This window comes from Cervus elaphus, chromosome 12 (genome assembly GCF_910594005.1).
Source record: "Cervus elaphus chromosome 12, mCerEla1.1, whole genome shotgun sequence".
NCBI lineage: Eukaryota > Metazoa > Chordata > Mammalia > Artiodactyla > Cervidae > Cervus > Cervus elaphus.
Genome location: NC_057826.1, coordinates 53538272 through 53558884, shown reverse-complemented (window position 1 = coordinate 53558884; position 20613 = coordinate 53538272). Strand labels below are relative to the sequence as shown.

General features: G+C 44.8%; 1 protein-coding gene across 10 annotated transcripts in view; it reads right to left on the bottom strand.

Moving 5' to 3' along the window:
* Nucleotides 1-1998: 1998 nt before the first annotated feature.
* Nucleotides 1999-20613, bottom strand: part of TLN2 (talin 2) — a 479630-nt gene continuing 461015 nt past the window's right edge. For 6 of the 10 annotated variants that reach the window (XM_043918839.1, XM_043918846.1, XM_043918841.1 and 3 more), the window contains 5 exons: nt 10346-10471; nt 7970-8032; nt 7651-7878; nt 4555-4680; nt 1999-2880 (listed from right to left, as the gene is read on the bottom strand). In XM_043918839.1, the coding sequence (XP_043774774.1) occupies nt 2752-2880; nt 4555-4680; nt 7651-7878; nt 7970-8032; nt 10346-10471 (672 nt within the window). In that variant the 3' untranslated portion in view covers nt 1999-2751. The remainder of the gene's footprint in view (nt 2881-4554; nt 4681-7650; nt 7879-7969; nt 8033-10345; nt 10472-20613) is intronic. The other 4 variants (XM_043918844.1, XM_043918847.1, XM_043918848.1 and 1 more) reach the window with 1 other exon arrangement.

Here is a 20613-nt window from a genome sequence, read left to right as displayed (position 1 = left end):
CCCAGACTCCCCAATCACCTGGCAGTTCTGAACTCCAGTTCAGGTTCCTTTTTTTGACCTTCAGATCAGTTCAAGGTTCCTGTCAGTTCCTCTCATGGGGCACACACCTACACACCTACACCCCCTTCACACAGAGAGGCATCTTTATGCTCCAGGCTTGGAACCATTTCTCATCTGAAACCACTCTCTTGTTAGATACTCTGAAATGAAAATTCATACCCGCTCCCCAAAAATTCATATTTCCCTTTGAAGGAAAACCAGAACCCTCCCTCCCTTGCTGCCATCTGGGGACACCTACAGGAGCACCTATGACATCATGCCTGAAGCACAGCCTTTCCCCCATTTCATGAAATGGGGAGAGACCAAGCCAGTCACGAGGCCACTCACTTATGTGGCACAGGGTGGACAGGGGAGGGACAGATGAAAAACCAGCACCACCCCAGGTGGGGAACCAGCTTCCCCACTGCTCACAGCTGCAGAACATGCCGGATGGAGGATATTCACACAGGTCCTACAAAATCAACTTTGTTCCATACCTGTTTTTTTGAGTTGTAAAAAGGACAGGCCTTCCACCTGGCTTTCTGATATCAAAGGGTTTTCTGATATCAAACTCAGGACAGGTTTTAAACGACTCTGAGGCAGGGACACAGAACTCACTGGCTGGCTCCTGGGATGCCAGGCTATGACCCAGGACCGCTGGAAGAGGAGGAGCAATCACATAGTCTGGAAGACAAGGGGGTGATGGTGGGGCATGGTGGGGCTCCCCAGAGGCCTGCTATGTGAGGCCATTAGCACATCTAGACCCTGAGCCTCTGAATCTGATTCTTAAGAGTCTCAGAAAGCATGCTATGCCCATCTGCAAAGGGATTCTTGGAGACAGCCCCCAGTCCACGGGCTAAGAAATGACAGGGTGCCCAGAAGAGCAGTGAAGACTTGTGGCGGCCACACTTGAGCAGCGCAAGCCACGAGTTTGTTAGCTTCTCCCATTAGACGCAGGGCCCCGCCAGCTCCCTCTTCTTTAGAGTTGATACCTTCATCCCCAGCTCTCTACAGACTCTCTCCACTTTCTTCTCATTTATACTGTATTTCTTGTAGCTTCCTACTTTCCTGGGAAAAAATTCTATGTGGCGCACTTACAAGTCTCTTATAACCAGGAGGAGCCATCCAAAGTTTAACAGTATTTTACAACCATGGCATGGGCCAGGGTCTGTTAAAGCAGGACCATTGGGCAAGGTCTACAGGTGATACTTTTTTTTTTTTTTTTTTTTTACAGGTGATACTTTTTGAGGACCAAAGCATCAGTTTTTCCCCGGGTGGAATATTCAGACTGTCCTGTGAATGAAATATGAGATGTGAGACCACATGACTGGAGAAGTGGAGGATGACTGCTGTCAACAGTTACCAGCTTTAAAAAGCCATGTACCTCCATCACCACTGTCTTCCACCAGTGAAATTTTTTTCAAAGACACCTGCTACCTGGCATTAGTATCTATCCCACAAGTCATTCATCCTTCATGTACTGTCTTGGGGCAAGGTTCAAAAAAGTCTTAAAATACCCTTCCAAGAAGAGGGCTCTGAAAAGAGAAAGGAGGTGGGGGTGGGAAATATAAGATTCTTGAACTGTGGCATCCAGAAGACAAACTCTGAAAATATCGTATGTCATCACTTTTAAGATGGGCTAATTAGCAAAACTCTGTTGTTAAAAATTCATAATGGTATTAGAATGCATCTAGGTTTTAGGACTATTAGGACATAGAGAAAACATCCATCTTGGGTTAGAGAGCGGGTAACAGATTTTTAAACAGAATTCTGAATGCTGACCATTTTGAGCAGAGAGCCTGATACGGGGCCTAGAAGACAGGGTCACCAAGGAATGGCTTTACTGGAGCTGAATCCTCACTATGAATGCCTAAGGTGGGGGCTGTTGTACTGACTGCCACCTGGAGGACCTGGGTTTACGTGGATGAATTTGTATGAACTCAAACAGCCTCTGCAAAGTAAGGAGCCCACACATTTTATTACAGCCCCTGCTCACCGAGCCCTGACAGTCCCCCATGCCCTTTGGATTATGGAGGAAAAAAAAAAAATCATTCAATTTTCTGGGCCACAGAATACAAGTTGGATCTAGATTGTACAAGGAGCTTACACACTGAGGCAATAAAGCGTGCAAACAGGAGCAGGTATTGTTCACCCTCAGTTGTGAACCAGTGCTAGAGACAGGCAGGAAGGCCTGAGTTGCCCTCCTGGAGTCCACACTGGTTTATGTTCCTGGCTTTTATGAACTGTGTCCAACTCCAATGTCCACCTTCGCCTGAGAGGGAGAAGAAGATCTTTGAGTATCTATGGCATTAGTGATTTCCCCCGAGCCGTTTTTGTTTTTTCCTATTAAGATTTCACAGCAGGCCCAGCAGCAGGCCTAGAGAAGGACCGACAGAAGCACAAGTGTCTGAGGACGACGTAATACTGACTTCTTTTTGGTAACATCCGTGATCCTGTGCCCCTCTCTCCTGAGATACGGTGAGGTGGGGGAGGCGGTGGAGGAGCTGTGGGTGGGACTCACTGTACCGTGCGACATCACGATCATGCAGCCGGTGCCTGACAGCACAGCAGAGGGAGCCGGAGCGCTCAGGGCTCTGGGCTCGCCCCAGGGGGAGGCGGGCAGTTCCCCGGGCAGTGCCCAGCCTCCCAGGACCGCTGTCCGTCCAGTTCGTGCCCAGCCATCCCCTGGGGCGCGCAACCCTGGCTCTGGCCTTATCCTTCATCCTCCCTCAGCTCGGTGGGTAGGAATTTATACTGCTGTTGGCGGATCTGGGCCAGTTTTTTCCTTGCTTCTTCCAGTTCTCGTTCCTTCTTTAGCATTTCCTCCTGGGCGGCGATGATCTAGAGGAAAAAGCAACAAGCTGGAGAGGTGTGAAAGTTTCTAGCAAACTGCCCTCCCCTCCATGCTTGCCTCAAGAGCTCCCACAGCTTCTGCTACCGCGGGACACAGCACTGCCCCAAGACTGCGTGTTCTTAGCTCTGGAGACCCACCTCTGGGCCACGGTTCAGGTTTTAAGATTAGTGATCTAAGACAATAAGCCGATTTCTGGTCACTGATTTAATAACCAATAGGGCCTGCATCCCTACAATGTACCCAGCTCTGGTGTAAGCACTTTACATGGAGTGTTCCATCACCTCCATGGTGACACTGTAAAGTGCGGCCTACTGAATGTCTCATTGTTTCAAAGAGAAATGTGAAGCTCAAGAGATGTGGGTCCACTTTCCCGAAGGGCCTCAGTTCGTGGAGTAGGACCCATCTCAGGTATTCTCAAAGCCAAAGCTAGAGTCCTTAAACTACTAAACGGCTTTCAGATATTTATTTTGAGCCTCTAAGGTGTGATCTGAGGAATATTAGTTCATAGGTTTCAAGAGGAAAGAGTAAGCCTGTGCTCTAGAAAGGCACATAGATTTCTGAAACGCAAAGGTCTTTTCAGAGCCTTGCTAGACTAACGAGCATTGTGATATCTGAGGAAGGAGAACAGAGGTCAGCTGTTCCTAGAACTGCTGGATCACAGAACCTTCTTCATGGAATTTCTCATGGAACTACTGTATCGAGAAAGAGATTCTGGTAAAAATGTATCCTGCTGCTGCTGCTGCTAAGTCACTTCAGTCGTGTCCGACTCTGTGTGACCCCAAAGACGGCAGCCCACCAGGCTCCTCTGTCCCTGGGATTCTCCAGGCAAGAACACTGGAGTGGGTTGCCATTTCCTTCTCCAAAAATGTATCCAATGTATTTCCAAATACAGGAAATGGTTCAGGAAGAGCGAAGGAAGGTGTGGGAATAAGTAAGTTCAGCCACGGAGCCTCAGTGCTCCTGGTGGAAAACGCATCTTGCATGAAGGATTTATATGAACACACCCAAACTGCAAGCCCAGTTTCCTGACCTTTCCTCCCCACTCCCATGCACAAGAATGCAGGCCCACATAAGTCAGATTCCCAACCACTCTTGTAAAACTTCTGGGAGAGGGTCATGGTTCATTCCTCCTCTAAGGCCAAAGATCTGGAGTAGCAGCTCCAAATGCAACATTTGAAGATAATATTGCTGTCCTTCAACTCTCTTCTTTCCCTTTTCTATAAGAGAATCCCTGATTTTTAGGTAGGCACACTGCTACTCAGAAAAGAATACTGCGTTTCCTTGCATCCTTTGCAACTAGGTTGGCCATGCAACCAAGTACTGGCCATTGGCATGTGAACTAAGTGATGCAGACAACTTCAGAGTCATGCCTGCCCTAACTTTTCATCTTCCTGCTGGCTGAAAAACCTGAGGCGGTTATCAAGCCATCTCAGACCAAGTGGCCAAGGGAACATCTCATGGATGATGCAGTGATAAGGCAGATGGAACCTGGATCTCAGACACAAAGAAGCCGCCATACCATTCCTAGACTGCTTACACCCAAGACTGTCTTACCAGGGACAAATAAACTCCCATCTTGTTTAAGCCACTGTTATTTTGTGTCTCTGTTATAACTCAGTGCTCATCTTGGGAGTAAACACTGTCTGGGTTTAATCACAAACCTGAGCAATGCCCCCTACAAACTTTGTTTTCACTACAACGTCGTCATCATCAGCTTTGCCAAATGCTGCCTTCTGGGCTGCACGAACAAGGTTGTCTGAGGCTCTTTTCACAGCATTTCCTGCTGCCTGGAGAGGGGACAAGACACACATGATATCATTAAAAACAGTCATTTGGATTCAGCAAGAACAGACATGGAGGCACAGTTCATGAGACTAGGAATCTATTTATCATCCAATTATATATAACACAGTTTCTCTCTAGGTAGTATCTGTCTGCCTGTCTACCCATCCACCCAACTATTTATCCATCCATCCATTGATTCTACCAGCATTGGCACCTACCTAACCTTAGCTCATTCATCAGGTTGAGACACACTTCCTGGCTCCCAAGGAACATGCAATTCTTATGGGAATTACAGTTATGTGAACATGACTATAGCACTATGATACGTAGGTTAACAGAAGCTTGCTCACGAGCTGTCTCCTGGGTGAGAAATTCACCTCCTCCTGCCCCATCCAGCTAAGGCATACCTGAGGACTTGGCTCAGAGATCACTTTTTCTGTCCACCTTGGCCTTACCCACACCCTCCCAAGTGCCCCTGGAATGCTCTGTGCTGGCTTCTTTGCAGCCCTTATCACACTTGTGGTTGCCTTTCTCGCCCCTGGACAGTGAGTAACTTGAAGGCAGGGGCTGTGACTTGAATCTTTGCATCCCCAGCACTGGGAGCAGTGGTTACCCAAGGCTTGAGCTCACCTAATGCTTTCTAAGGGAATAAAGGGAGCAAAACCTATCCCCCACCCTGCACCCACAGAAGGAATGGAGCCCTGCAGTAATTAGGGCCTTTACAGAAGTGGTTTTAGAGTCACAGCTGGCCTTGGGCTGCAGGCTCAAGAAAGGGGCAGGTGGTAGAGACAGTTACAGAAGGGATGGTCTTCATGCAGCCTAGATCTTCAGCAAGGGTGGACCAGGGGACTTGATCTCTGCCACCTGAAGTTTGGAATTTCCTTTTCATTGTGGTCAAGGTTTTGTTAAATCGCCCACAGTCCTTGCCCAGTCCCCTTAGAGTCAAGAACTTGCACTTGAGAGTAAGCCATCAGTGTTGAAATTTTCTCAAAGTTAACTGGGGACTTCCCTGGTGGTCCAATGGTTAAGACTCCACACTCCCAAAATAGGGGGCCCAGGTTTGATTCGTGGTCAGACAACTAGATTCCCACATGCTGCAACCAAGACCCAGTATGATCAAATAAATAAATAAATACGAAAATAAAAAGTTAACTGGCTCATCTGGTTGGTGGTCTAAAGTAGCCAACAGTTTAAAAAAAAAAGTGGCCAAAGGGAACCATGAGGGCTTGCGCAAGAAGGGAAGGGGAGGTCCATTAGCACTAGACAAGCAGTCACCATGTGTGTGCCTATTCTCAAAATAGCTTTATAAGGTCAGAAATTATTAGTGCGCTTTTCTATGTAGAAAGTGAAGTTGAGTAACTGAAGATCCTGCAGCTGATAAATTATAGAGCTGGGATTTGAACAGAGGTCTGTGTAGCCCCAGAGAACCTCTGGGTCATTGTAAGGGACTACATTGTAGCATTGCAATGCTACAACATTGCAGCATACAGTTAAGTCAGAAATGATGACATAAGAGTGATGCTTGGCTGCACCTGTGTAAATCCTTAGGACTTACAAAAAAAGTACTTTCACATTTCTTGATTCTTGTAAGAGCCAGTGCCAGCATCTCTATCCTCATTTTACAAAAGAGGCAACTGAGGCCTGAAAGGTTTGAAATGATTTGTATAAGATCATGCACTTAATGCATTGTAGAGGCATTAAGGTCTTGAACCCAGGTATCTCTTAACTCAGAACATTTTCCAAAGAAGTGTCCCCAAAGTCCATAAATCACACATTCACAAACATGCAGCTCCCCACTTCCCCCTGGGTTTATGCCAGGAGAAAAATGAAGGAAGGTGAAAGAGATTGACTGACACAGGAGGACCAAATGACCGCAATGCACTTTACAACTTAGGAAATAACAACAAAAGTCTGGAGTTTCACTGGAATTATTCAAATATTTCTGCCATTTATGATCTTACATAAACATTTTTAGCAACACAAACAATGTGCATTACAACATTTATAATAGCGAACATCTAGAAAACTGGACACAAATATGTCTAATGTAAAGAGAAATTCTGGCATAATCAGTTGATAGAATGTCATGCAATCATTAAAAATGAGACTCATGAAGAATGAACCAGTTAGTATTGCACGGGGCCATTACGAAGACTTTTCTTCAAGGGAAAAAAAAGTGTAATAAAATGTGAAGTGAAAAAAGGCAGAATGTCTCTTCTTAGGATGACAACTAGACAAAAGCATTTTGTATAAGATAAAAATAGGATGAGAAAAAAATAACCTTGGACACATGAAGATGCTGAGGCTATCTTTTTCATTCCCACATTTCCTTTACTGTGTTTAAAATACTTTTATAATGAAAACAATCAGGAAAACTTAGATCCACTGGGCAGGATTCATGCGTCACCCTCTTAAGTGTGTTCTTTGAGCTCTGGGAAATCTTAGCAGCATCTCATATAAATTCTTTGGTCCTTGGGCTCCTTTCTTTAGCAAACACTAAAGAAGAGCCTCCACTGAAACAGGTATCATCTTAGGGGTGAGAGATGCAAAGATAAAGATCTGGGACCTGCACCCAAGAAGCTCAGTCTCATCAAAGGCAGACATACAGATAAATCTGGTGGTACAGGGTGACAGGAACCATAAGGTTGGTCTGGTCAGAGGCTCTGGCAGGGCAGAAAAGGGACCGACTCCCCAAGGCCTAGGAGTCAATGAGGGCTTCCCAGAAGAGGTGGCTTTGGAGATGAGCCATGAAGGATGAGCAGAACTTCACCAAGATTGGTCTGGTGGGAGGGGGGGCCCCAAGACATGAGACCAGAAGGTACACGTGGAGAACGTCAGTTTGGCAGGGCGGCAGGTATTGGATGCATGCTTCGCGTGGCAGGAAATGAGAAACGTGGGACGGAACTGGCTGATGGAAGGTCCAGTGGGTCATGCCAAGAAAGTTAGACTGCTTACCCTCTGGTGACACTTACCTGCTCCAACAGGAGTATTTTCCCACCAGCATCAGTGACCATTACCTGTAGCCGCCTCATGGCCTCCGAATCCTGATCAGCCTTCACCTTGCAGGCCACAAGCAGCTGAGCCGTGGATGCAGCTACCTGCTTGGCAGATGAGATGAGCTTCTCCTCGCTGGCGTGTCCCTGCACTGAGGCGTTGGCTGCCTCGCAGAGACTGCTGGTCGCGGCTGCCACCATCCGGGCCTGGCGACAGTCAACAGAGAAGTGACCCTCGGCCCAAACCTCCCTCAGGGGATCCAAAAAGCCAATGGGGAAGAAGGAGAGAGTGACTCACGGCAGAAATCAGGCCCTGTGACCACTGTCCGTCGTCCGCAGCATTGGCAGGAATGGAACCCACCTAGAGAGGAACATAGAAGGGGTAAGGAGAGTGGGAAGGTGCGGGGTGACTGCACCCCTCATGCCCTACTCATGGCCTGGAACTGGACAGAAAAGCAGCTCATCAGACACGCACATCTCCCGGGGACCCCTGCCAATGGCACCTTTTCCCACGCGGGACCCCAGCAGCTCCAAGACTGCAGGTCCTGGCCGGTTTCCACCTGGGCCACAAGAAGGTGACTGGAAACCCTCTCAACGGCCTCCATTTAACCGTCAGGTACCACATTTCTGGGAAAATGGCTTAGGAATGATGGATGGGGCTATCTGGACATGTCTGTTTCCTTTGCTGACCCTTCCCCGTTTCTAACATGGAGGCCTCTTCATTCAAGAGGTGAGGGAAGCTGAAATCTCTCGTGGTTCCTGATTCTGGGAGTCACACTGTGACTTTCTGGCAGATGATGTTAAAAAAGGAGTACATCTCTGTACAATTGAGCACAGATGCTTGTCTTAAGGAAATACAGACCATTTTGTCAGGGGTGGGGAGAGAAGTAAGAAGCTCGAAGTAGGATGATCTCTGTTTCTATTGAGAAATTATGGCAACAAATAAAACGTTTTCTGACCAGATGTAGAAGGAGCTATGGGAACAAATACCTTTACTGGTGGGGGGTGTGTGGAGAGGTAAGAGATGAGTAGCTAAATTTGAATATGAAACTGGGGATCTTTTAGCAATTACAGGCATCACATCACAGCTTGTTTAAGGTCAGATGAGGCCCCAGGGTTCTGCATACAGTTCCCCCAATCCAGCTGAACCACTGTTGTTGATGTTGTTCAGTCGCCAAGTCATATTCAACTCTGAGAACCTCTGTTACCAACTTTTTAAATGCTTGAACATATAAGTTCCTTGGAGGACAAAGCCTTGGCCATACTCGAGTTCAATTCTCTAGTATCTAGCCCTCTGTCCAGCATGCAGATGAGTCTTCATCAAGATGCAGATGAACTGAACTTTCTAGGTAGGACGTTCTTCTCAATGATCCATATTTGGTCTTTACATATCAACCAGTTAACAAGCCCTAGGTAAGGACGGCACTCTGCTCCATCAATAGGGGATAAGTGAGAAGGGTAAAAGGGACAGATTTATGCTGGTTGGGGAGATGTACATACATCAAATTGGAACACAATGGTTTGGAAAGAGGAGCCAGTGTACGTAGGTTGGATTAAGACATGGCTAAGCTTCCCTGGTGGCTCAGTGGTAAAGAATGTGTCTGCCAACGCATGAGAAACTGTTCAATTCCTGGGTTGGGAAGATCCCCTGGAGAAGGAAATGGCAACCCACTCCAGTATTCTTGCCGAAATACTTCCATAGACAGAGGAGACTGGCGGGTTACAGTCCATGGAGTTGTGAAACAGTAGGACACGACTTAGCGACTAAACAACAAAAACAAGCTTACGAGAGACTTCATGGAGGAAAATGGAAGGCCACTAGTTGAGCCTAGCGATCTCTATTGCAAGTTCAAGACACAATCACATCTGTCATCTGTAAACTGACAGTAAAGGTATTTTAATATCAAACAGAAGTGACTAACAGGTATGGTGACCAAATTTCCCCAACCTGTCAGGATCTCCATAGTGCTTCTATGATTGAAAGTCTTTTCTGCAAGATGTAATTTGGATGGAGTGGTTCCATGCCATATGGGCATAACAGGACACATGGAATATTTTCAATTGAAAGGCCTTCCCACATGCAGGATTAGTCTAATGTACTATTAATCCTCTGGATCACTGAAAAAGAACTAGGCTTTCACGCTAATGCAGATGGAATGGGTGACTGGAGATAAAACAGGTCGAAGAAATCTCAGCTTTAAAAACAGACCAGTTTTTTGACTAAAGGACTCAGGAAAATGCTAACTGCAGAGCTGGATGGCATTCAGCTCAACAATCCTAAGAAAATGAATAGAGTCACTGGAACTGAACAAGGTATTACAAAGCCCCTGACTACGGTGCTTATATAGCCATCCACTGGGAACATATGACAGTTTATATCTTTAAATAGACTAATGGACAGCGGGAAAATAAATGAATGTTCAGGCCCTGATGGCTGCCTGGGGTGGGAGCTCTCCTTAACAAGAAGCAGATGAGAGGCCTGGAAGCCAAATCCTTCATTCTGTCTGTTAAGCTGAAGCAGAGTGTGCAGTGTGATGGGCAGAGTGGGGTAACTCAGGGAGGGATGGGGCGACAGGGCTTCCCTGCTCAGAACACATGCGGAGCTGCCTTTCCCTTGGTCCTCGGAGGCTCCAGCAGCCCAGCTTTGCCCACGTGGCCAGCAAGGTTTACAAACCTTTCCTTGGGCCACCAGCTCCCTCTGGGCTGCCGAGGCCGATTTGACGAGGGCACTCGTGGCAGCAGCAATGGATTTAGCAGCTTCCAAGATCTGTTCTTCAAAATCCAGGGTTTCGTCCGCTTGCTATAACCAAAAGAAAACAGCATTATACACAATTCATACCCCAAAGGACACTTTCTGCCAAATGACTTACTTCTCAGTTACCTGGCTCTTCAACTGTACATGGCTTTTTATGGACAAACCACACCCAGGGTAGAAAGGCTTAAGTTGACTAGAGGCCTCTCCATCTGCTGCGTCCCCCCACCCCCTCTCTAAAAGATAAAAATTACCAGCGTTGAGATTCTGTACAAATTTAAAATCAGGACATTCTAAGACAGATGATTTTTCCAGACCAGAGTCTTTAAAAAGATATAAATTCACTGGGAAATAAAAATATATACAAATGGTTTCATCAACATCAATAACTCAAATCAAAATACTCAATAATCAAAATTCAAAGACTAAGTGGTGGCACACTCCCTCACAGTGTAAAGCTTGAAAAATGGGTTGAAAAAGGGAAGATGGCCATTAGCTGTTGAAAAACCTTATTTCTCTTGGGTGAAAACAGAGGTAAAACAGTATTTGCATTTCTGTGGTTGAGCAGAGAGTCTCATGCCAACCAGAGATCACATGTGGTAGAAAAGAAATCAGGTGATGGGTCATCAAGGTAGGGCTGGCCCCTTGGAAACCTGAGGCATGGCTCCTCCTGGGGAAGAACACAGGCTCTGACCGCACTGGGGCTATCAGGTCATCAGGGCTCTGCTTGAAATTCACCATCACCAGGTCTCCTGCGGCCAAAATGCCTGGGTTGTTGCAGAGAAGCTTTTGGGAAGTTGGGCAATTGTAAAGACCCTAGTCCCAGGCTCAGTGGGATAGAGCATCACCATAAGGGTGGTCAGCCTAGATGACCTGCAAGGTCCCCTCCAGCAGCATTGCTCTGCGGCTCTAAGCCAGTGTGGATATGGATAAGGGCCTCTTTGATCACAGTACATTAAAGATGTGGCTGGTACCTTTCAGGCATTAAGAGATGATGGTCAAGTATAGCAATAGTTTTCTGTGAGTGTGTTGGTAAAATACACGTAACACAAAATTTAGTCTTCAAATCAACTTTAAGCACACCATTCAGTGGCACGAAGTGTGTTACCAACATTGTACAACAGCAATACGTTTTTGAGACTGCCTACTATGTGCAGGTATTTTGGCAGGCACTTCCATGCACATTAACTTGTTTAATTCTCACCAAAAAAGCAAAAGGTCTTACATCGAAGTTGTCTTGGAGTACTAGCCTGAGGTCATGTGGAGGCGAGAAGAATCTAGACATGATCTAAATATAAGCTTCTCTGCCTCCATCATGATAGGTTTTTTCCAGACAAGGCCATCTCTTAGGGCATCAGTTGGGGGGAGACTTTAGGTCAGAGGCTCCAAGTCGGCTCACAGATGGTCCCACGTGAACCACCAAACGGGATGGATACACAGATACAATGCTTTTCCAGTTCCCTATTCTTTATGGTATCTCTCATAATTCAAGATGTGGCCATTCTCATTTCTGTTTTAATAACTCATTATCAGAAAAATATTTCCACATGCACCCTGTGGATTTGAAGATGGTCGGCAGCGCTTAAGAAGTTCTGAGACAGAAGCAGTATATTCTCTCCTATTTCTGAAAAAGTCTTTTTTTTTTTGACAAAGTCTTGCTCCAGGAGCATTCAAGATAGAAATGGGTTCAGTTCCAAAAGATTAAGTTTGGATTCCTGGGGTGGGGAAGCCTATGGTAATGGTGGAATATAAAATTTGTTTATTGAAACATAAAACAACCCATCATAAGACACTCTGGCATAAAAGGTACTGTTATATTGAGTTGGCTAACAAGTTCATTTGGGTTTTCTGTAACATCTTTATGAAAAAACTCAACTGTACACAAGCCACGAAGAAATGGTATTGGGCTCTGATCGGAGTATTCAGTGACCTTGAATTAAGAACTTTTCTGGAAATTCATTCTGCAAAAGTTAAGAAAAGTTAAGCTTATAAAAGATATAAGCACTGGGGAAACCACAGAGTTTCTGAGTCCAAATGGAGTTCCTACTCATTTTGCAGATGAGGAGATGGAGGCTCGTTGGTGGCTCCTAACATCTCCCAGGCCCTTTTCACAGGTGGTCTCAGCTATGCTATGGGTTCTAAGATCGAGTCCACTTCACAGCAGGTTTCTGATTTCCCAAATTTTAACATGCACAAAAATGGAATTTCCTTAAAACTGTCAACTCTAAGCATAGATAGATCTAAAAGAATATCTCATTAGAATCAATTTAAAAGACCTCTCCCTTATCTTTTGCTACCCTTGAAGTGTTCTGTTATGCACATGGATTAACATGTCATATGCACACTACTATATATAGACAGATAACCATCAAGGACCTACTATATAGCACAAGGAACTTCACTCAATATTCTGTGATAACCTATATGAGAAAAGAACCTGAAAAAGAATGAATATATATGTGTTTGTGTGTATAAATATGTATGTATACATATAAAACCAAGTCACTTTGCTGTATACCAGAAACCAATGCAACATTGTAAATCAACTACACTCCAAAAAAATCTGAAAAAAACCCACATGCTTCAAATACATACTCAACTTGGAAATATTTCTTACACCCACATAATTTTCTTTCCATTGCAAGTGTTGTAATGCCCTTTGATGAATGTCTTTTCCTTTCTATAAGATCTCTAGATTTTAAAAAAGACATGGCAGGAAGCCTTATGTCTGGGAGACATTTGCTCTAATTAAAAAGTATGAGAGTTTCCAAAGAAGAGGCTTAATAAAGCTCACTGTGATGGAGGGTAAATATTTAAATGCTGCAGTTGGGCACAGTTCCATGATGATATCTGCTTTCTACCTGCTGGATCAGTATCTTTCTGTGGGCCAGATTTACCATCAAGACTAAATGCCCACTTTATCTCTCCTGCTGAAATTATGCATTGACGCTTGATGTTTCCTCACACCATACAACTTCTAGCCTAAGAGAAAATGGGATTTCTCCAAGTCAAGAAGAGTTCATGAAAAGCCATGGTACTGCAGTCTGAGTTCCTGTTGGCTTTAGCTCCTCCCACCAACACACAGGATGGAATCTGGGAGAGGGCTGTGAGGGCAGCAAGAAAAAGAAGGGCATATGCTTAACCACATTGCAAAAAAGGAGACAAGTGGAACTGGCGTGGTCTTTGAAGGCCTTCCCTAAATAAAAGAATCACAATTCAAACGCTGGACTGTTAATGGAATAAAACTCCCTGTAGCTGGGAGATCGAGAAGAACAGTAACTTGGAGATGCTGCTAGGGGTCCCTGGGAAATAATTTACATACCAGGACACCTGAATATGAAGAAATGCTTTCACTCAATGCGCCGGTAAATGGACAGCCCTTCCTTGCTCAGATCATTGAGGATATGGTGCAAGATGCAGGTGGTATAGGCTACCCTGGGGTAAATGCAGGCCTGGACTCAAGACACCAGTGAGCTTAATACCACCAGCCTGTGATCTCCTCCAGGGCATGGACTGTTGTTTCATCCAACTTATGTCTCTGGAGCATAGCTTGAGGCAGAGAAACCCATGCAGAAAAGGTTTGTTGAGAGAATGTATCCATTTAAGATGACTTTCTGAGTATTAGAGTTCAGCCAGAGGACAATTTACATGGTAAGCAAAGGGGAGAGGCATGGAGTAAGTGCCCCAATCAGTAACTTTCCATTCCTGATCCCTGGGGATAACTGGACATAAACATCAAAGCACTGGCTTCTGCCCCGTGGAACACTGTGGGTTGTTAGCTGCATGCCCTGCCTGTATCCCTCAACTGGCACTCAGTCTGTGACACTGATTCACGCATACAGATGCAAAACAAAGCAGCATGTGACTAAGAGGCCCTCTTAACAAAACAGTGTAACCGATGTGAAGCTAAGAATCTGTGCTTAATAAAGGTGTCAGCTGCAGCCTCTGATATCTGAATCCACCTTCTCATCCTCTGTACAATACTCTTTCCCTGGTCTCTACTCAAAAAGACTATTGGCCAGGTCACCTGTAGTACTAAGCAACTGTCTTATCTGGACTGCAGGGCAGACTCTAGCTTTGACTTTTCAGTAGCTTTGAGAAAAGTCTAAGTACTCTTTTGCTGACATTTTTCCTGTGAGGTGATCTCCAGAACTCCTTTTTTAAAAAGTTAGATGTCTGGTAATCTCCCTCTGGGAAAAGGCCACACTTTGGGCTGACTCCCTCACTACCTGCTTCCCGTGAATGAGAGAGCATTTGAGACTCTTGTGTTGACGGAGAAGAGGGAGAAGGGGGAAAAAGAGGGCGGGAAAGGGAGGCCTTTCCTCATTTTTGTCTTTCGACCTTTCAGGAATTCTTGTTCTAGGGGCAAAGAATGTTCTCTGACTCCATATTGGATCTGTTTTTGTTTTTATTTATTTATTTATTTTTCATTTATTAGTTGGAGGCTAATTACTTTACAATATTGTAGTGGGTTTTGCCATATGTTTTTGTTTTTAAACTTTAACCTCTGTATTCTATTGTGTTTGCTACCAGTTAAGAATGTTGCCTAGAACCTGAAGTATATAGACTAGCCCACTCTCAAGGCTCTGGCCTTTAAAGGTGTAACACTTTTCCATTCATTTAGAGACAAAAAGTTGCAGAACAGACAATAACATGTGTCATGTTTGAGTTTATAGGAACGTTGTGACCAAACCTACATGGACAGCTGCAAGAACAGAGGATTCCAGAGCCAAGAAGTTTGTACCAACCAACCACACCCTCTCCCCTTTTAGTATTAAGGAAGCCTAAATCCTAACTCGGGGAAGATGGTTATTTGGGACACTAGTCCACCATTTTCTTTGTTGGCTGGCTTTCTGAATAAAGTTGCTATTCCCTGCCCCAGTGCCTCATCTCTTAATTTACTGTCATGCTGTGTGGCAAGCAGTAAGAGCTTGGACACAGTAACACCCTGAGAACATAATCTTTGTGGCAGTTCACTCATTTTCCTAACCTACCTTCCAGCCTAGCTATCCAATAAGGCTGTTATATATAAATTATTAATATACACAAAGCACATAGTAAATGCTCAATAACTCACAATTAACTTCATTTTTCTATTAATACATATACTTTTTGTGGTTTTTAACAAGTTTTTCAGACTGTGAGTTAAACTAGTCTGTTTCTCTGCCTGCACCCTATTCTTAACTCACAATTCTAATAAAGGTTCTAGCTGCTATTCCTGAATACAACCTACAACACAAATAAAGAAGACAAATCAAAGATAAATGAAGTGTCAAGCGTTGGCACTGCTTCTAGCTTCTCCTTTGACACCCAACCAGGAAATGGACAATTGGGTTTCAGTCCCTGCTCTCCCCTGTCTGGCCATGTGACTGGGGAATTTGATGCCTTTCTCCAGATATCAAACAAACATTTCCTTTTCTGTTTGTGAAATCTTTTTAAAGAATGCATGGACTAAAATTAGCACAGACTCCATTTTTTCTTCTTTCCTTTCTTCTGGCCTCCTTCCTAAAGGAGCTTTACTAACCTCCAAGCCCATCCTCCTAGACAGGTCCCTGGGCATGTGCCTGGCAGAGGAAGAATGTTTCCATCTGTGATCCTCTTTTTTGCCCTTTTCTTTGTGAATTACATCTCTGCAATATCGTGTCCCTTCCCCTGATGACTTGACAGTGAAGGAGCTGCAGACAACCATAGTAGATGGCGTAAGGGTCCCGAGCCTCATTTCTGCCCCCTCCCTGAAAACCTCCTCTGAGGGGTCACCTTGCCGAGTGCTGATGAGCATCCCAGTCATCTCTCACAGCTGGCCACTGAAACCAGACTACAACTCACTGCACCATCTTTCCAGTTAGGAAGCATGCTGTTTTGTGTTACTGAAGGCCTTGTCAGTTCAGTTCAGTCGCTCGGTCGTGTCTGACTCTTTGTGACCCCATGAATCGCAGCACGCCAGGCCTCCCTGTCCATCACCAACTCCCGGAGTTTACTCAAACTCATGTCCATCGAGTCGGTGATGCCCTCCAACCATCTCATCCTCTGTTGTCCCCTTTTCCTCCTGCCCCCAATCCCTCCCAGCATCAGGGTCTTTTCCAATGAGTCAACTCTTCGCATGAGGTGGCCAAAGTACTGGAGTTTCAGCTTCAGCATCAGTCCTTCCAAAGAACACCCAGGACTGATCTCCTTTAGGATGGACTGGTTGGATCTCCTTGCAGTCCAAGGGACTCTCAAGAGTCTTCTCCAACACCACAGTTCAAAAGCATCAATTCTTTGGCACTCAGCTTTATTGACTAGGCCAAAACCTTTGACTGTGTGGATCACAATAAACTGTGGAAAATTCTGAAAGAGATGGGAATACCAGACCACCTGACCTGCCTCTTGAGAAACCTATATGCAGGTCAGGAAGCAACAGTTAGAACTGGACGTGGAACAACAGACTGGTTCCAAATAGGAAAAGGAGTATGTCAAGGCTGTATATTGTCACCCTGCCTATTTACCTTATATGCAGAATACATCAGGAGAAATGCTGGGCTGGAAGAAGCACAAGCTGGAATCAAGATTGCTGGGAAAAATATCAATAATCTCAGATATGCAGATGACACCACCCTTATGGCAGAAAGTGAAGAGGAACTAAAAAGCCTCTTGAAGGCCTTGTAGATGCTTACAATTAAAAACAAGATCATAAATCACATCAGAAATTAAAAAAAAGATATTTGGGTATAATTTTTTAAAGTGTAAACATCTGCATGTAATTTAAATGTCCTCCAGGAAAAAAAGAAAGGCAAATAAAAAGAACTTCCATAACATGAGTGAAGCATTTTCCTGCCAGGTGGAAACCTGAGTGGAACAGGCAGTCCCAATTCCTCCCTTTTGGTAGTGAGTTTGGCCACCAGTACTTTGCTTCTGCTTTTGAGTTGAGAAGTGTGGAGGGGAGACCTTACCTGTACCCAAAGACCTGAATAGTATGTGAGCCAGGTCAGCTTCTCTTCTGGAGGACCCCAGGTGGGTTGTCTTTAGGACTACCACGCTTACTAGTCCTAATAAAAGGGAAATTTCTCAATACCACAGGAACTGCCAAGAGACCAGAGCTGGTCAGCTGGCCTGGTCTCCCCAGGTTGATCTGGTCCCAGGGGAAACTCCAGGGAAACAGTCAACTGATAAAGCAGGTGCCAGAGAGAAAGCACTGCCGAATGGTTATGCCATCCACCTGGGGAGGGACCAGCCTCTGCATCCAGATGTGGAATAACTGCATGTTTCTGCAGCATCTGATGGACAAAGTCCAAGCTTGTCCGATTAGTATCTTAGGAGCAGTTTTCCCACAGCAGTCACTGCTCTTTCTTTAAATACCACTGGAATAATCTTTTAACTGCTATTTCTGTTCTTTTTTTCCTGTATGTCATTCCAGATTTATGCTACAGATATCAGAATCTACTAATTGCTATTTCTATTTGATAGAAAAATTCTTAAAGATGTGTCAAACTCTTAAAAAATACATATAGGCACTCGAGTGTCTATCTAGGAAGCATAGATGAAGAACAGATGACAGAATTTTTCCAAAGATTTAATTAGGTAGAATTGTTACACTGTAAAGTCATGTGACATGAATCCTGTGTGTGTCTGAGGAGGGTCTGAGAGACCCACTGCTCTACTTGGTGGGGAGTCACGTGGGAATACGTGCTGACTAGGGGCCCCACTCACCTTTACTCTTCTGCCCTCCTCACGTCTCCTGGCCTGGAAGCAGCTAGCGGTACATGAGTTTAATGCCCACTGCTTGGTCACAGGGAAAATGCTGTATCCTTCTCCTCCCTGAACATCTGTTTGCCTTTTCCCATTTGCCCAACTAATCAGTAGAGCCTGCTGGTCAACAGCAAAATGTACCCTAAAAAGATACATCGATTCTAATGTATGGGCTTCAAACTTCAAGTCCTTTTAAACTGAGCTTCTCATTACTCAGAACAGCTTGCTGTTGCTTTTCCATGACTATCTGTCATTTTGGCCAAACAACTTTAACTGGACTTAAAACTCAAAACAACGCCATCCAGCTGCGTGAAGGTAGCATTGACTATGGCAGCATCTTGGAAACTGGCTGAAGGAGCTCCTGCTGGCACATAGCCTTCTCAATGAGGAGGACCCCAGGGATGGGCGCCACTTCCCAACTCTGCAAGCTGGGGCTCCAACACTGTATTGCCCTCCCCTGTGTCACCACCTCTCTGCTGCTGTGACCTGTCACTAGGCAGTCCCTGCCAGCAGCGATGGGCTGGCTCTCAGACCCACCAGGAGAGGCTTTCCTATCCTGTACACACCTCTGGCTCACTATCTTCATGGAGTAGTGTCTGTATAATCAGGAGTGCCCTTTACAAGAGCACTTCCTCTCTGCCCCAAAAATCAGAGCCATTAGCACAACACTTCCCCTTTCAGAAAGCAGAGTTTTAAGTCTTTTGTTGAACAAGATCAGAATGAACTCACATATCCTTCACAGGCTCTTCTAGGGGGAGGAGGTCAGAGCCAACCGAGTTAGGCTGTTACGTGCCAGGAAAAAAATGTTTCGCAATCCCGAACTTCCTGTTGCACCCAATTAGGCTATGGAATCACTTTCTGATTGTCCGCATATTCTAAATATTATCAACCTCTACTGACAAGTTAACCTACAACAGGAAACTCAACAGACAGAGTATAATCCACACTGCGTTATCTTTATTAGATATATTTAGTCCCCAAGGTTTATATAAAGCCCAGTGACTCACCATCCATACATTTGGTTTGGCTGATTTGGTTTATACATTTTGTTACTGTGGGTGGAAAGGAACGTTACAGAGAGTTGATTTGTGCTTGAATTTTTTGCTGAAAGCTTGTTCGTGAAAATTACTAATTTCTAAATTGAAGATCCGGGTAAAACTGAACTAAAATGAAATGTAAATCTAGATGTGTCTGGAGGTTATAATCCTGACCCTGTATCACAAACATGGGCTTTATTCCCCCACATTGAGCACAGCCTTTAAGGATTCATCATTGCACAAAACTAAGCTGTACATAATATCTAAGCTCTTATGAAACATCACTAATTATGATTTGTTTCTATAATAAACAAAATAATCTAGCAGTACAGATACAGGTTTTAAATGCTACAAGAAGATAAGAAATGGAATATAACAAAGAGATGTAGTGAGTAATCTACTTGTGATTCTAACATATTCTTTCCTGTTGCCTTATAAGCTATATTAGGAACCCCCGGAGACAGGGCAAGACACTGTAGGAATATGTTTGATATATAGTTGGATTAAATAACAACCTAATATATCAAACATATCACACAGAGGCCTGCAGAAAGGCATCCAGGTCTGACTGAGCTGAGAATGGGGCACAGCATTGCAAGCTGCAGCCACGGGAGGGGTGGGGGGTGGGGAGGGCGCCACTGTGGCACCTCCGTCACCTGTCTGTGGAGCACAGGTGTGTCTGCAGGTATGGAAACGGCGCCATCAGCGGTATCCTAGGCACATGCACCTGGGCTCACTGACATTCTCATTTTGCCTTTATACCATCTTCCCAAGCAAACGGTGGATCCAAAGATGCCAATTTGTTACTTGTGTCTGGGCGATTCCAGGTAAAAAGAGATGCTTACATTTTTAAGGGCCCAAGCTTGGAATATACCAGGAATCATCTTTACAAACCCTGGACCATCCTATTTTTAAAAACAGGCAACCTGAGAATGTGGTGGGCAAAACAACGGAGACGAAAACATTGTCCATCCCCCAAACTCCCTCAAAGCAGTGGAGCTGCTTCCCAGGTACAGAGGCAAAGCACATTCACCCAATCTTGGGTGCCTGGGGTTTTAGGTCGAGTTATCAGGGACAGAGGTATAGCAGCAACGGCCTACTTACAGAACCCTGAGGATTTATGATTGATTAATTGATTGACTTCCATTTTGGAAGGGGATGGGAAGAACTGGTTGGTCTCAAAAGACTGATTGATTTTGATGTCAGATTGGGATCTTTTTTTTTTAAACTGGGAGAAATTCCTTCTTGAAGTCAAGAAAGATATTTTATTTCATGCAGGCATTAACCACAGAGCAGATGGCATTCCCAGACAGGCACAGAATCTGGTTTAGGGTGATGGGTTCTTTAGAATGGTTTTATAGATAACACAATCCATGTGGTGGGAGCCTTTGTCACTGGCTGGAGTGAGATTTCTAATCATTTTAAAGA